General features: G+C 49.0%; 1 protein-coding gene across 1 annotated transcript in view; it reads left to right on the plus strand.

Annotated features, from left to right (window-relative positions):
* The window catches only part of LRRC9 (leucine rich repeat containing 9), a 97,718-nt gene extending 83,235 nt beyond the window's left edge, over positions 1-14,483 (plus strand). Inside the window, exons 25-29 of the mRNA XM_060261514.1 lie at positions 2,473-2,612; positions 7,177-7,313; positions 9,795-10,012; positions 11,559-11,627; positions 14,334-14,483. Of these exons, the coding sequence (XP_060117497.1) occupies positions 2,473-2,612; positions 7,177-7,313; positions 9,795-10,012; positions 11,559-11,627; positions 14,334-14,483 (714 nt within the window). The remainder of the gene's footprint in view (positions 1-2,472; positions 2,613-7,176; positions 7,314-9,794; positions 10,013-11,558; positions 11,628-14,333) is intronic.
* Positions 14,484-16,905: the final 2,422 nt, after the last annotated feature.

Genomic DNA, 16,905 nt, shown 5'->3' on the forward strand with positions numbered 1-16,905 from the left:
GGTTTTGAAACAGAGGCTCGATGGCCATCTGACACCAATGAAGATCCTGTGAATTTAGGGGGAGGTGTTTGTGAGTTTTGAGCGGTTCCTCAGTGGAACAGGCTTCCTCAGGAGGTGGTGGGCTCTCCTTCCTTGGGGGTTTTTAAACAGAGGCTAGATGGCCATCTGACAACAATGAAGATCCTATGAATTTAGGGGGAGGCGTTTGTGAGTTTAGAGCGGTTCCTCAGTGGAACAGGCTTCCTCGGGAGGTGGTGGGCTCTCCTTCCTTGGAGGTTTTGAAACAGAGGCTGGATGGCCATCTGACAACAATGAGGATCCTGTGAATTTGGGGTAGGTATTTGCAGGTTTCCTGCATTGTGCAGGGGGTTGGACTAGATGACCCTGGAGGCACCCTTCCAACTCTATGATTCTATGATAAATACATTTAAAGTTAAAAGTTGCTTTCTTTCCACCTACCTACTTTCCTTCCTTCCTTCCTGTCTTGTGGCTCTCAAACATCTGACATTCATGTCTTGCAGCTCTCAAACATTTTTTCTCCCCCCCCAAAAAAAGTATTTTTATTAAACCATTTATAAAATAACAAAATAAAATATAAATGTACCTTATCCAAAATTAAGATACAGTAAAATACAGAGTTTAGTTAAGAGGATATACATACCAAATAAAATAAAATAATGCTTTCTAGCTTATGTAGTTTACTGCTTTTACGTATATTCCTCACTCTGACCTATAAGCGGTAGGCAGGGTTAACATTAAAAATAAATCAGTTTTTCATACACAGCATTTCTTGGAAGGATTTTTTTTCTTCTAATAAATATGAAACCACTGAGTGCCATTGTTCAATCACCTTATTTTCACGTGTTCTTCGTGATACGTTCGAATTCCCATGGGCTATCTTAGTAAGAATGAAATATTCCCCGATTTTTTCTTTCCAAGCTTGTGTAAGCTGTCAAACATTTGATGTTCATTCTATGTGGCTCTTGCATTAAGCATGTTTGGCCAGCCTTGGTATAGAAGCAACCCAGCTGTAGACAAATATGTCAGTGCCAGCGTGGGAGACCTTGGGAGGATTTCAGGGACAAATTGGCCTGGCATACAGCTCCCTTGACACATTTCATTGTATGTGACTCTAAGGCCCCTCCCTCCACTTCTACCCGGGCCATCGTCTCCATGGCCACCGCCAGGGGTGGAATTCTAGCAGGAGCTTCTTTGCATATTAGGCCACACACCCCTGATGTAGCCAATCTTCCAAGAGCTTTCAAGGCTCTTTTTTGTAAGCTCTTGGAGGATCAGGGAGGTGTGGCCTAATATGCAAAGGAGCTCCTGCTAGAATTCCACCCCTGCTCACAAGACTCCATGGCTTAGAGGGAGTGCTCGGCCCTACTTAGTTTCCAAGTTCTGATGAGACAGGGCTTGCTAGGCTGTCCAGGCTGGGCCACAAGAAAAGATTTTAAAGTGTGTTAATTTCAAAAGGGCAAGCTGTTCAATGAGCTCCTGCCGAAAACGCTGGAGAGTCAGGTAGGCTTGACCTCACTCATTTTGTGGCAGGCTGCACCTCCTGCAACTCTTTGTCACAAACTGGCCAAAACCCAGGTGGCATCAGGAGGTCCATCAGTGGGGCCAGAACTCCAGAAGCCCTCCCACTGCTGCCCCTCCTAAGCACCAAGAATACAGAGTATATCATCTATACCTTAGGGCCAACAGCCACTCGTGGACCTCTGTTCTTAAGAACATGAGAGAAGCCATGTTGGATCAGGCCAATGGCCCATCCAGGCCAACACTCTTTGTCACATAGTGGCCAAAAACCCAGGTGCCATCAGGAGGTCCATCAGTGGGGCCAGAACTCCAGAAGCCCTCCCGTTGTTGCCCCCCCACCCCCCAGCACCAAGAATACAGAGCATCACTGCCCCAGACAGAGTGTTCCATCTAAACTCAGCCACCCTGAACCTGCTTTGGCGAGGAGGGCGGGATATAAATCCAATAAAATAAATAAATAAACTTTGTAGCTAATAGCCACTGCTGGACCTCTGCTCCAGATGTTTATCCAGTCCCCTCATAGGAACGTGAGAGAAGCCATGTTGGACCAGGCCAATGGCCCATCCAGTCCATCACGCTGTGTCACACAGTAGCCAAAACCCAGGTGTCTTCAGGAAGTCCACCAGTGGGGCCAGAACTCCAGAAGCTCCCCAAACTGTGGCCCTTCAAGCACCATTCATACACATAAACACACGTGAAACTGCCTTATACTGAATCAGACCCTTGGTCCATCGAAGTAAATATTTTCTACTCAAACTGTCAGCAGCTCCCCAGATTCTAAGGCTGAGGTCTTTCACATCACCTACTGCCTGGTCTTTTAACTGGAGATGCCGGGGACTGAACCTGGGGCCTTCCGCATGCTGGGCAGATCGTCTGCCACTGGGCCACTGCCCCTCCCCTGTGCTTAATGTCTCTCCGCTTCCTTCTATGCAGGTGCTGTGCCTGAACTACAATCACATCGAGTCAATCCTCCCCAGGCCGAAGCTCTCAAACCACTTAACAAACAGGCAGCTGCTGCATCAGAAAGTGACGTCCAGCGGCTACGGACAGCAAGGAGCTTCCAAGGCCAGCAGGTATCATCTGGATTCCAACAAGGGTGTTGAGTTTCAATCAGCAAAACAGCCTTCCCTCGATGCGGTTCACATTAGCCCCCCCCCCCAACCCCTAACCTGATGGTTTTTGTGGCTAAACCGCATGGTAGGAGATCTGATCACAAATTCCCCCCAAGTTACATGGAGCCAGTGACATGCTTTGCTGGATGTTACAGGAGGAGGGAAACTGAGGACTTCCGTTTTTGACAAAAGCCAGGGCTTTTTTTGAGCAGGAATGCAGTTCCGGATGGCTTAGCATCAGGGAGTGTGGCCTGATATGCAAATGAGTTCCTGCTGGGCTTTCTCCTGCAAAAAAAGCGCCACGCGGAACCATGGTGCTGTCAGGGGGTGTGGCCTAATATGCAAATAAGTTCCTGCTGGGCTTTTTCGTTTAAAAAAATTCACGTGAAACAATTGTGCTGTCGGGGTGTGGCCTAATATGCAAATGAGTTCCTGCTGGGCTTTTCCCTGCAGAAGCCATGCATGCACTATTTAATTTAATTTTTAGATTTATATCCCGCCCTATGCTGCCTTATCACCGCATCATCCAGCTCCACCCTTTTGTGTCTACCTTTTCCAGCCTGTCCTCCACTTATGAATCTGCTTGAACTTCTACCATTAAAATTCATCTCTTGGACCTGGGGAAACATGTTCAGGCATAGCATAGCCTCGTGCCTTGCACTAAAAGAATCTAAATGAGCCTGCCTGCGTGAAAGGGCGGGATACAAATATACTAAAAGAAACAAATTTATTTATTTATGTAACTTGAGTTAGAGCCCCCTGGTGCAGAGTGCTAAAGCTGCAGTACTGCAGTCCTAAGCTATGCTCATGACCCGAGTTTGATCCTCGGCGGAAGCTGGGTGTTCAGGCAGCTGGCTCGAGGTTGACTCAGCCTTCCAGCCTTCTGAGGTTGGTAGAAGGAGTACCCAGCTTCCTGGGGGGGGGGGGAGTGTAGATGACTGGGGAAGGCAATGGCAAACAACCCCGTGAAAAAAAAGTCAGCTGTAAAAACGTTGTGAGAGCAACGTCACCTCCCAGAGTCAGAAACGACTGGTGCTTGCACAGGGGATTTTTCCTTTTCCGTAACTTAAGTTAAAGTATTTGTTATTCACGAAAGAGAAAATAGCTACCATGTGGGAAATTCCACATTTTCCAAAGCACATGGCAGTCATTATACAATCTTTCCCAAACCTTCACAGCCAAGCAACTTGGAGAAAGATCAGAGAAAAGTCAGGGAAACCCCAGGAAGTGCATGAATACAGCACAGTGACATGGAGAAGAAGAAGAAGAAGACATTGGATTCATATCCTGCCCTCCACTCCGAATCTCAGAGTGCCTCACAATCTCCTTTACCTTCCTCCCCCACAACAGACACCCTGTGAGGTGGGTGGGGCTGAGAGGGCTCTCACAGCAGCTGCCCTTTCAAGGACAACCTCTGCCAGAGTTATGGCTATCCCAAGGCTATTTAAGCAGGTGTGAGTGGAGGAGTGGGGAATCAAACTCGGTTCTCCCAGATAAGAGTCCACACACTTAACCACTGCACCAAACTGGCTCTCACCGCCAAAGTGACTGTTGCTCTGCAGGTACAGGAAAACAAAAATCTCAGGATAGGAACAAATTTTTAAAAAGCTTCCCTAGGGTTGCCAACCTTCAGGCGCTACCTGAGCACCCCCACAGTTAAGGGGCCATGGGAGAAGAGGGCCACAGGGGTGAAAGCAGGAAGCTGGAGAGGCTGCGGGCCGCCCCAGTTTGGTGTAGTGGTTAAGTGTGCAGACTCTTATCTGGGAGAACCGGGTTTGATTCCCCACTCCTCCACTTGCACCTGCTGAGATGGCCTTGGGTCAGCCATTGCTCTGGCAGAAGTTGTCCTTGAAAGGGCAGCTGCTGTGAGAGCCCTCTCCAGCCCCACCCACCTCACAGGGTGTCTGTTGTGAGGGAGGAAGGTAAAGGAGATTGTGAGCCGCTCTGAGACTCTTCGGAGTGGAGGGCGGGATATAAATCCAATATCTTCTATCTTCTTCTTCTTCTTCCCGTGCAATTTATATGAGGGAGGGGCTTGCAGGAGCAGCTTTAAAATGCACGGGAGGCCAGCGGCTGCTCCCCCCCCCACGTGATTTAAAGAGTCCACCGAACAGCTGATCTCCACGCCACTCCAGCAGCCACCCCCCCCCCCCCGCACGCACCTCAGGACATTCAGCTTTTCGGCGTGCTCAGGAGGACATTCAGCGCTGGGGCGGCCAGTGCTGAATTACTGAGCGTGCCAGAAAACCGGCTTAGGAACCAGCAACCTTGGAGAACTTTTCCTGCCGAACACGTGATGGGCGGGGAACTGCCCCACTTGTGAACCTCCTGATGGCACTTGGGTTGGGGTTTTTTTGGCCACTGTGTGACACAGAGTGTTGGACTGGATGGGCCATTGGCCTGATCCAACATGGCTTCTCTTATGTTCTTATGTGTGACAGAGTGTTGGACTGGATGGGCCACTGGCCTGATCCAACATGGCTTCTCTTATGTTCTTATGTGTGACACAGAGTGTTGGACTGGATGGGCCATTGGCCTGATCCAACATGGCTTCTCTTATGTTCTTATGTGTGACACAGAGTGTTGGACTGGATGGGCCACTGGCCTGATCCAACATGGCTTCTCTTATGTTCTTAAGTGTGATACAGAGTGTTGGACTGGATGGGCCATGGGCCTAATCCAAAATGGCTTCTCTTATGTTCTTATGTGTGACAGAGTGTTGGACTGGATGGGCCATTGGCCTGATCCAACATGGCTTCTCTTATGTTCTTATGTGTGACAGAGTGTTGGACTGGATGGGCCACTGGCCTGATCCAACATGGCTTCTCTTATGTTCTTAAGTGTGATACAGAGTGTTGGACTGGATGGGCCATGGGCCTAATCCAAAATGGCTTCTCTTATGTTCTTAAGTGTGACACAGAGTGTTGGACTGGATGGGCCATGGGCCTGATCCAACATGGCTTCTCTTATGTTCTTATGTGTGACACAAGAGTGTTGAACTGGATGGGCCATGGGCCTGATCCAACATGGCTTCTCTTATGTTCTTATGTGACCCAGAGTGTTGAACTGGATGGGCCATGGGCCTGATCCAAAATGGCTTCTCTTATGTTCTTAGATTAGATTAGATTAGATAATTTTATTTATATCCCGCCCTCCCCGCCGGGGCAGGCTCAGGGCGGCTAACAGTAACAGTAACATTCCATTGTATAAAAACAAGGTTACATTCAACATTAAAATTCTAATAGATTTAAAATTAATTACAGTTATAAAAGTGCTAATGCTATTGCTATTTGTTCTTTATTATGATGGCGGTATCATTAGTACTTAATTTTCTACATCATCGAAAGCCAGTCGGAAGAGGAAAGTCTTGCAGGCCCTGCGGAATTGTTCAAGATCCCGCAGGGCCCGCATTTCCTCTGGAAGTTGGTTCCATAAGCTCGGGGCCACAGAGGAGAAGGCCCGATTGCGGGTGCATTGCAACTTCACCTCTCTTGGTCCGGGGATAGTCAGCAAGTTTTTTCCAGCTGACCTCAGTGCTCTCTGGGGTTCATATAGGGAGAGACGGTCCCTGAGGTAGACAGGTCCTCGACCATATAGGGCTTTAAAGGTAATGACCAGCACTTTGTGACGAACCCGGTATATAATGTGTGACACAAGAGTGTTGAACTGGATGGGCCATGGGCCTGATCCAACATGGCTTCTCTTATGTTCTTATGTGACCCAGAGTGTTGAACTGGATGGGCCATGGGCCTGATCCAACATGGCTTCTCTTATGTTCTTAAGTGTGACAGAGTGTTGGACTGGATGGGCCATTGGCCTGATCCAACATGGCTTCTCTTATGTTCTTAAAGCTAGGAAAGCGATGAGGGCCATCTGGAATATATTTCACAGAGTATCTCATGTGCCCCTGCCTGCCGGGCACGTGGAAGATGGGCCTGCTTCGTGCAATGAACTCTTGGCTCTCCAAAAATGATTTTTTTACACTTCAGGCTAGGATTGCTGACCGATAAAAGCCGAGAGGTATGTAAATATGACATTTGTAGCATATCTCTGAAAGTCCCACAGTGACAGTTTCTCGGCAGTGATGGGAAAACAAACATCTCAGGATAGGAGTCTTTTAGGATGAGAGTAGGGGAAAATGATCTTTCATAGGAACAAAACAAGAGCCCTGCAGGATCAGACCAGCTTGTCCCTCTGGTCCTGTGTCCTGTTTGTTGCTCTCAAAGTCCCCACTACTCCATCAACCGGCTTGGAGAAAGCATTCCGTCTTTAAATCACTTCTTCAAGGCAAGCCAGCCAGCGGCTTGAAGAATGCATTTAAAATTAAAGTTGCTTTCTTTCCAGCTCTCCCTCCCTCCTCCATCTATTTTCCTCCCTCCCTCCCTTCCGTGTCTTGCAGCTCTCAAACATCTGACGTTCAAGTCTTGGGCTCTCAAACATCTGATGTTTATTCCATGTGGCTCTTACGTTAATCGAGTTTGGAGGGATTATCGTTGCCAGTGACCGAGCCTCCATTTTGCTTTAGGGACGTGGGATTCAACGAGAGCCTCCCGCCAATAATGGAGAGCTTGGAAGTCCTTCATTTGGGCTACAACGGAATTGCCAACTTGGCCCAGTTGCAGATCAGCAGGCTCAAAAACCTGAAGTTCCTCTTTTTACAGGGTAAGTGAAGAAGGAACCAAACCCTGACCTGGATGGCCCCGGCTAGCCCGATGTTGACCGATTTCCCACTCACCTTACGCCGCTCTCACGTTCCTCTTCTCAGCGGGGTTTCCTTCCAGTTTCACACACCTCTAAAAACCAGTTTCCGTTTGCTGCGTGAAAACGCCGACGTTACTTGCAGCCCTGGGGCAGATAGTGTGAAACCAGAAGGAAGCCCCGCTGCGAAGAGCAGCTTGAGAGCGGCGGAAGGTGAGTGGGAAATCGATCCTTGTCAGATCTCAGAAGCTAAGCCGGGTCGGCCCTGGCTAGTCCTTGGACGGGAGACCACCAAGGAAGATCCTGCGCTACAGGGTCGCCACAGCTCCGCTGTAACTTCCTGGGAAAAGGAAGCAAAGAACCAAAGACTTTGTTATCACTCCCCGGGGGGGGGGGCGGTTTGCATGCATTTTGATATGCCACCGGCAGCAGTCATTTTGTAGAAAAATAGGTGGTGGAGCTCATCCAGGGATTGTTATGCAGCTGCACCTACTAGTCAAGGGACAAGGAGGTGGAACTCTCAGAACGGTGCAGGAGCTGCACGCCTGTGAGCTCCCACTGAATCTGAGGCCTGGCCACCGGCATTCCGTTTCATCCCCCACCCCCTGCCCCACACACACACACACACGGCCGGCTATATGGGGCATAGCGACCCAGGAAGCCTTGCTGTCTGCCACCCCCCAACGGTGCCACACCGCATCCACACACACCCCATAACGCCGCCGCCTCCTTCCCTCCCTCTCTATTTTAATGCCCGGAACTGCAGTAAAGCGCCCCGCTCCAGGGCTCTTGAAAGGCCTCTTCCCCCGCTCGCTCGTCCTTCCCGCTGCCGCTGCCCCTGCGCTGTTCGTGAATGCGCTGGAGGGGCGGCATAGGAGCCGCCAGCCTCTGGTGCAGTTTTACCCACCGATCAGGTGATCGGCGGGAGGGGAGTGGCCTTTCAAGAGCCCCAGAACATGGCGCTTTACCGTGGTTCCGGGCATTAGAATAGAGAGAGAGGGAGGAGGAGGCTGGGGAGGCAAATAGGCATTTGCCTAGGGAGGGAGGCCAAATGTGGCGCCCCCGCCCTGCCGGCGCCCTAGGCAATTGCCTAGTTTGCCTAGTGGGTGAGCTGGCCCTGCACGCAGACACACACACACACACGTTTGCTACATTCAAGCCCTATATGGCCGAGGACCTGTCTATCTAAGGGACCGCCTTTCCCCATATATGCCCCAGAGAGCACTGCGTTCAGGAAGTCAACAGCTGTTATCCATCCCCGGACCAAGGGAGGCCAGATTATGCTCTACTTGGGCGAGGGCCTTCTCTGTGGCAGCCCCTAATTTATGGAACGCACTTCCAGAGGCCACGAGAGCCCTGCGGGATCTCTCCCAATTTCGCAGGGCCTGCAAAGCTGACCGTTTCCGGCAGGCCTACAGTAACTAATGCGGGAGGAGCTGCCACTAGTATGTCTCTGAATACTACCATCCATCTATAAGACACCTAATAGAGCAATACAGAAAATTAAGAGCTATAATGAAGCTGGACCGCCTATGTAAGAAATTTTATAGCACCATTTTAAATTTTTAATAATAATAATAATAATAATAATAATAATAATATTTAATTTATATCCCGCCCTCCCCACCGAAGCAGGCTCAGGGGTGGCTCACAGCATAAAAACACTTCAACAATAAAACAATACATATAATAGGTCATACATACATGTTATAATTCACATGTTAAAATAATACATTAGAAATCAACATTAAAACCATCTAAATTAGTTTGGAGTTAGAGCTTGATGTTTTACAGTTTTTCCGTGGCGACGGTGTTTTTTTCTACAATAGATTCCTCTTAAGTATAGGCCAGCTGGGAAAGAGTAGTCTTGCAGGCCCTGCGGAACTGGGCAAGGCTCCGCAAGGCCCGCACCTCCTCTGGCAGTTGGTTCCACCAGTGGGGGGCTACAATCGAGAAGGCCCTTTCTCGGGTGGCTTTCAGTTTGACCTCCCTTGGCCCGGGGATTACCAATAGATTTTGCGAGCCGGATTGCAGTACCCTCTGGGGAACATATGGGGAGAGACGGTCTCTAAGGTAGGCAGGTCCTTGGCCATATAGGGCTTTAAAGGTAATAACCAGCACCTTGTAGCGAATCTGGTACACTATCGGTAGCCAGTGCAGTTCCCGCAGCCTCGGCTGTATGTGCTCCCATCTAGGGAGCCCCAATAATAGCTTAGCCGCTGCATTCTGCACTAGCTGTAGTTTCTGGGTTTGGCACAGGGACAGCACCACATGCCGAATTTTTTAAATTATAAATGGTTATATGTTTTTTGATTTTATAAATTTGTTATTATGGTATTGTGGACTGTGAGCTGCCCAGAATCCATACGGAGTGGGCAGCATACAAATGTAAGGTAAATAAATAAATAAACAAACACACACACATCTTTGTTCCTGGTCCAACAGGCAACGAAATCAGCCATATCGAAGGGCTGGAGGGGCTCCACCTTCTGCAGGAGCTGGTGCTGGATCACAACCGGGTCAAGACGATCGGCGAGAACTCCTTCACCAAGCAGAACTCCCTGCTGGCTCTCCACTTGGAGGAGAACCGCCTACGAGAAGTGAACCATTTGCAGCCTCTGGCGAAGCTGCAGAAGCTTTTCCTCGGGCTTAATAAAATCCAGGTATGGTGGATCTGAAGCAGCCCCATGGCGCAGAGTGGTAAAGCTACGGTACTGCAGTCCGAGCTCCCTGCTCACGACCTGAGTTCGATCCCAGTGGAAGCTGGTTCAGGTAGTCAGCGCCAGGTTGACTCAGCCTTCCATCCTTCCGAGGTCGGTAAAATGAGTCCCCAGCTTGCTGGGGAAAAAGTGGAGATGACTGGGGAAGGCAATGGCAAACCACCCCGTAAAACAGGGATGTCAAACATCTGGCTCAGGGGCCGAATCAGGCCCCTAGAGGGCTCCTATCAGGCCCTCAAGCAACTGGCTGTCATCTGCTTATTTCTCCTTCTCTCTTGGTTCCTTCTGTATTACAGCTTGCTTTGCAAGGCTTGCTCAATCGCACAGGAGCTTATTTTTATTTTTATTTTATTTATTTAGAATTTATATCCCGCCCTTCCCACAAGTGGCTCAGGGCGGCTTCCAGCATTAGATCCAACATAAATTAAACAATATTTAAACATGTAAGGGAATAACTTTAAAACAGATAAAACCATAAAAATTAATAAATATTCCAATATATACAGCTGCAGATCAAAACCTCTATTTTCTCCATTGGCTGAGGCTCCTCCCTTGGGGAGGAAGAGCTTGCTTTGCCAGGCTATCACAATTGCACAGCGGAGCTACTGAGCCAAGCCTTCTATTGGCTGAGGCTCCTCCCTCTCGTGGTCTCCTGGGGAAGGAAGGCAAGAGCCAGAGCTTCCTTTGCCCAGTTCCCTGGATCCCATGGGAGAAATACAAAGAAAGCATCTTTAAAACCAATGAATGCTAATGTTTTAAGTATGTTAGAAATTTTTTTAAAACAAAATCTTTAATTGTGTTTGTCTGTCTCCTTTATAAAGTTTATTTCTCTGCTACCTAATCTTAAACAGGAACACACATGGCCCAGTCCAACATGGCCTGACCCGACAAAGTCTCATTTATGTTTGATCCGGCCCCTCATAGCAAATGAGTTTGACACCCCTGCCATAAAAAGTCTGCCATGAAAACGTTGTGATGCGACCCCAGAGTTGGAAACGACTGGTGCTTGCACAGGGGACTACCTTGACCTTTATGGTGAATCTAGAACTCTGGATGCAGAAAACCTCCTATTCTTCATTCTGGTCTTCTTGATGTTCTTGCAAATGGATCTTGTTTCAAGTGCCAGGAGATTTGGGGGACAGTGCCTGGAAAGGGCAGAATTTGTGTGGGGGGAGATATGGGTCAAGAAATAATGGAACCAATGGAGCGCTTGGGCTCTTTAGCTTGGGGAAATGATGACTGAGGGGTGACATGATAGAGGTTGACAAGATTAGGCATGGGATAGGGAAGGTAGAGAAAGAAGTCCTTTTCTCCCTTTCTCACAATACGAGAACCTGTGGGCACTCCATGAAACTGCTGAGCAGTCGGGTGAGAACTGATAAAAGGAAGTCCTTCTTCACCCAAAGGGTGATTCACACGTAGTAGTTTTGCTGGCAAATGTCGCCAAGTTCATGTATATGTGTTGCTGTTTGTTTTTATCTTGGGACAGGAGCTGTCAGAACTTGAAAAACTTGACTGTCTTCCTTGTCTTAAAGAGCTGTCGATATACGGGAATCCAGTGAGTATCCTTTTCCTTGAGAGAGTATCCTTGAGAGAGCCAGCTTGGTGCGGGACCGGATCTACATGTTTTTTGAGGGAGGGCAAAATTAAAAAATGGCGCCCCCTTATGGGCCATTCTATCTTATGGTCCCATAGAATACAATGGACTTCATACCCAATTTAGCGCCCCCCCTTCCGTCGGCGCCTGGGGCAAGCACCCCCCTCTGCCCCGCCCCTAGATCCGGCCCTGGCTTGGTGTAGTGGTGAAGTGTGCAGACTCTTATCTGGGAGAACCAGGTTTGATTCCCCACTCCTCCACATGCAGCTGCCGGAATGGCCTTGGGTCAGCCATAGCTCCTTTAGCAGTTGTCCTTTAAAGGGCAGCTGTTGTAAGAGCTCTCTCAGCCCCACCCACCTCACAGGGTGTCTGTTGTGAGCGGGGGGAGGTAAAGGAGATTGTGAGCCGCTCTGAGATTCAGAGTGAAGGGTGGGATATACATCCAATATTTTCTTATATTTTATCTTTTTCCTCCAAGTCTACTATGAAGAACAGAAGTCTTGTGGTAGCCACTTCTGCTTTCAGGGATCATTTTAGCCTGTATTTATCCCTGAAACTTGTCCTCAGCTCAGCAATATATCAAATATCTGTTTTAATCACCTACTTTTAATTGAAAACAAATCAGCCAGTATCATAACGCCCCTGTATAAATCGATGGTGCGGTCTCATTTGGAGTACTGTGTGCAGTTCTGGTCACTGCACCTCAAAAAGGATATTATAGCATTGGAGAAAGTCCAGAGAAGGGCAACTAGAATGATTAAAGGTTTGGAACGCTTTCCCTATGAAGAAAGGTTAAAACGCTTGGGGCTCTTTAGCTTGGAGAAACGTCGACTGCAGGGTGACATGATAGAGGTTTACAAGATTATGGGATGGAGAAAGTGGAGAAAGAAGTACTTTTCTCCCTTTCCCACAATACAAGAACTTGTGGGCATTCAATGAAATTGCTGAGCAGTTGGGTTAGAACAGATAAAAGGAAGTCCTTCTTTACCCAAAGGATGATTAACACATGGAATTCACTGCCATAGGAGGTGGTGGTGGCGGCTACAAGCATAGCCAGCTTCAAGAGGGGATTGGATAAAAATATGGAGGCTAGGTCCATCGGTGGCTGTTAGCCACAGCGTATTGTTAGAACTCTCTGTCTGGGGCAGTGATGCTCTGTATTCTTGGTGTTTGGGGGGGGGGGCAAAGCGGAAGGGCTTCTAGCCCCAATTGTGAACCTCCTGATGGCACTTGGGTTTGTTTCTTTTTTGGCCACTGTGTGACACAGAGTGTTGGACTGGATGAGCCATTCACCTGATCCAACATGGCTTCTCTTAAGTTCTTATTTTAATGGATGATCATTTTTTTGTCATACAGAGGGCTTTCAGGAATCCAGGCGTCCTGCTGTTGCAGGAAACCTGTCACTGGCAACACTTCTCGCCCACTGCTTCTTAGATTCTTTTAAGAGCCAGTTTGGTGTAGTGATTAAGTGCGCGGACTATTATCTGGGAGAACCAGGTTTGATTCTCCACTCCTCCACTTGCACCTGCTGGAATGGCCTTGGGTCAGCCATAGCTCTGGCAGAGGTTGTCCTTGAAAGGGCAGCTTCTGTGAGAGCCCTCTCAGCCCCACCCACCTCACAGGGTGTCTGTTGTGGGGGGAGAAGATATGGGAGATTGTAAGCCGCTCTGAGTCTCTGATTCAGGGAGAAGGGTGGGGTATAAATCTGCAATTCTTCTTTAAAAAAATTAAAAGATTGTGTAATGCAGAGTGACATCACTTTCGGGGAAAATACAGAAGTGATGTCACATCGGTATAGGCATTACTGGAAGCTCTACAATTTTACCATAGAGTTTTTGGCAATTCCTACAGCAATGTGACATCACTTCCGGGCTTCCCTGGAAATGACTTCATAGCACATGCTATGCTGGTGCCCCCTATGTCCCTGTTGATGGTTCTCACCCATCTTGGGCCCTTACTGTGTCTGGGAAAAGGCAGGGGTGCATAAGTATTCTAAACAAATAAGAGGAGAGGAAGCAGGGTTCCACGAGCAGGGATGGGATTTTCACCTCCCCTTCTTGTGATGTCACAGTGGATGAGAGTGCCTACTAGCATGTACAGAGTGCCTTTCCCCCATGTCCCCCATAATCTAAACCAACTAAGAATGACTGAAAACGTGGCCATCTGAGGGAGTAGCTGAAACCTTGTTCTTTGCCCTCTCAGTTTTCTCTCACTGGTCCTCCCACAAAGCCAGTTTGGTGTAGTGGTTAAGTGCGTGGACTCTTTGTCTGGGAGAACCGGGTTCGATTCTCCATTCCTCCACTTGCAGCTGCTGGAATGGCCTTGGGTCAGCGATAGTTCTTGCAGAGTTGTCCTTGAAAGGGCAACTTCTGTCAGAGCTCTCTGAGCCCCACCCACCTCACAGGATGTGGGCGGGGGCGGGGAGGTAAAGGAGACTGTGGCCGCTCTGAGATTCAGAGTGAAGGACGGGATATAAATCCAATATCTTCTCCTTCTTCTTCAAATTCATTTGCCCTCAGACCTGTTCCACCTTCTCCTTGATTGACTGCTGTCTTTTGTAGAGTCTGAACTTGAACCGCCAGAAGGGATATGGAGAAAAAGGGCTCAATAATTCACTCTGAAACTCCCCCATGATTCTCTTTCTCTCTCTCCCTCCCTGCCTTCCAGGTGACACGCAAGATTTGCCACCGCCCCCTACTGCTGTTCCGCCTGCCCAGCCTTCAGGTCTTGGATGGAACAACAATCAGCTCAGAAGAGAGGGCCAGAGCCGAAATCACTTTATTAGAACAGCAAGTAAAGCTCACGTATTACGGTTAACAGCTGTACAGGCCTCGTCCCATTGTGGGCAGGGGGCGGGGAGAGAGATCCCGACGATCCTGCCCGCATGCGTTCTTTTCTGTTTCTACCTCCTTGGAATCCAACATGCTCTTCAACGTGCACTTTAGGAGCAGCCTGGTTTGTCATTAACAATGATATAAACCAGGGGTGGGGAAAAGTGGCTCTCCAGGTGGTTTTTTGCCTACAACTCCCATCAGCCCCAGCCATTGGCCATGCTGGCTGGGGCTGATGGGAGTTGTAGGCAAAAAAAAAGTCTGAAGAGCCACCGTTCCCCACCCCTGATATAAACAAAGATACAAACAACCACTAGTTATAGTGACCAAATTACTATGCTGTAATAAGCGCATGCTTTTTTTGGTAACAAAAATTCGTAACAAAAATTTCTCAATGAAGGAGTCCCGATGTGCAGGCAGTAGATTTGGAGAGCCAGTTTGGTGTAGTGGTTAAGTGTGCGGACTCTTATCTGGGAGAACCGGGTTTGATTCCCCACTCCTCCACTTGCACCTGCTGGAATGGCCTTGGGTCAGCCATAGCTCTGGCAGAGGTTGTCCTTGAAAGGGCAGCTGCTGTGAGAGCCCTCTCAGCCCCACCCACCTCACAGGGTGTCTGTTGTGGGGGAGGAAGGGAAAGGAGATTGTGAGCCACTCTGAGACTCTTTGGAGGGGAGGGCGGGATATAAATCCAATATCTTCATCTTCAATTAAGGCAACTCTTACCTGGATAGCCAAGGCTATCATCAGATCTCGGAAGCTAAGCAGGCAGTCTACTTGGATTGGAGGCCACCGAGGATCACGTCACGGGGGTGGGGGGGGGCAATAGCGAACCACTTCTTTTTGTCTCTGGCCTTGGAAACCTACCAGGGTCACAATCAGAGCCCCATGGCTCAGAGTGTTAAAGCTGCAGTACTGCAGTCCTAAGCTCTGCTCACGACCCGAGTGCGATCCCTGGCGGAAACTGAGTTTTCAGGTAGCCGGCTCCAGGTCGACTCAGCCTTCCATCCTTCCGAGGTGGGTAAAATGAGTACCCAGCTTGCTGGGGGTGGGGGCGGGGGAGGAAGTGTAGATGACTGGGGAAGGCAACGGCAAACCACCCCGTAACAAAGTCTGCCGGGAAAACGTTGTGAAAGCAACGTCACCCCAGAGTCGGAAACGACTGGTGCTTGCACAGGGGACCTTTCCTTTCCTAAGCTGCAGAGTCTTGGGAGCGAAAATTCTGCTTTGGGAGCTACTGGCATTAAAGTTGTGAGCGAGCCATTTGGCTAGTGTATCAATTAGTTCGCTCCGGGACCATCCTTCCTGGGCTAAGATAAAAATGTGAGCCGGAGGCTGAAAATCTGTGAGGTACCTCACACTAACTCAGCTTAGAGGGAACACTGGTCACAATAAGTCAGCTGTGACTTGATGTCACTTTCCACGACCTCTCTCGAGACGACATGCAAAACAAAGGCAACCCGTTTGCCTTTGCGGAATTTCCAGACGAATCGGGGCGGCTGAACCTAAGTCAATTCACTCTTTTTCATGCCCGTTGCTCTGAGGCATATGTTTGTGATTGGCCTTTTATTCTGTGTCACACATAAGAACATAAGAGAAGCCATGTTGGTTCAGGCCAGTGGCCCATCCAGTCCAACATTCTGTGTCACACATAAGAACATAAGAGAAGCCATGTTGGTTCAGGCCAGTGGCCCATCCAGTCCAACACTCTGTGTCACATAAGAACATAAGAGAAGCCATGTTGGATCAGGCCAATGGCCCATCCAGTCCAACACTCTGTGTCACACATAAGAACATAAGAGAAGCCATGTTGGATCAGGCCAATGGCCCATCCAGTCCAACACTCTGTGTCACACATAAGAACATAAGAGAAGCCATATTGGTTCAGGCCAATGGCCCATCCAGTCCAACACTCTGTGTCACACAGTGGCCAAAACCCAGGGGCCATCAGGAGATCCACCAGCAGGGCCAGCACTTCGAAAGCCCTCCCACTGTTGCCCCCCCCAGCACCAAGAATACAGAGCATCCCTGCCCCTGACAGAGACTTCCATCTATACCTTGTGACTAATAGCCACTGATGGACATAAGAACATAAGAGAAGCCATGTTGGATCAGGCCAGTGGCCCATCCAGTCCAACACTCTGCATCACACAGTGGGTAAAACCCAGGTGCCATCAGGAGTTCCATCAGTGGGGCCAGAACTCCAGAAGCCCTCCCACTGTTGCCCCCCAAGGACCAAGGATACAGAACATCGCTGCCGTGGACAGAATATTCCATCTGTACCTCGAGGCTCCATACATATGTTTACTGATGGAACTCCATACATATATTTATCCAGTCCCTTTGCGAAGCTGTTTGTGCTTGTAGCTGCCACCACTTCCTGCAGCAGTGTATTGATGTGGTTCTCCTTC

Source organism: Heteronotia binoei, chromosome 21 (genome assembly GCF_032191835.1).
Source record: "Heteronotia binoei isolate CCM8104 ecotype False Entrance Well chromosome 21, APGP_CSIRO_Hbin_v1, whole genome shotgun sequence".
NCBI classification, from domain to species: domain Eukaryota; kingdom Metazoa; phylum Chordata; class Lepidosauria; order Squamata; family Gekkonidae; genus Heteronotia; species Heteronotia binoei.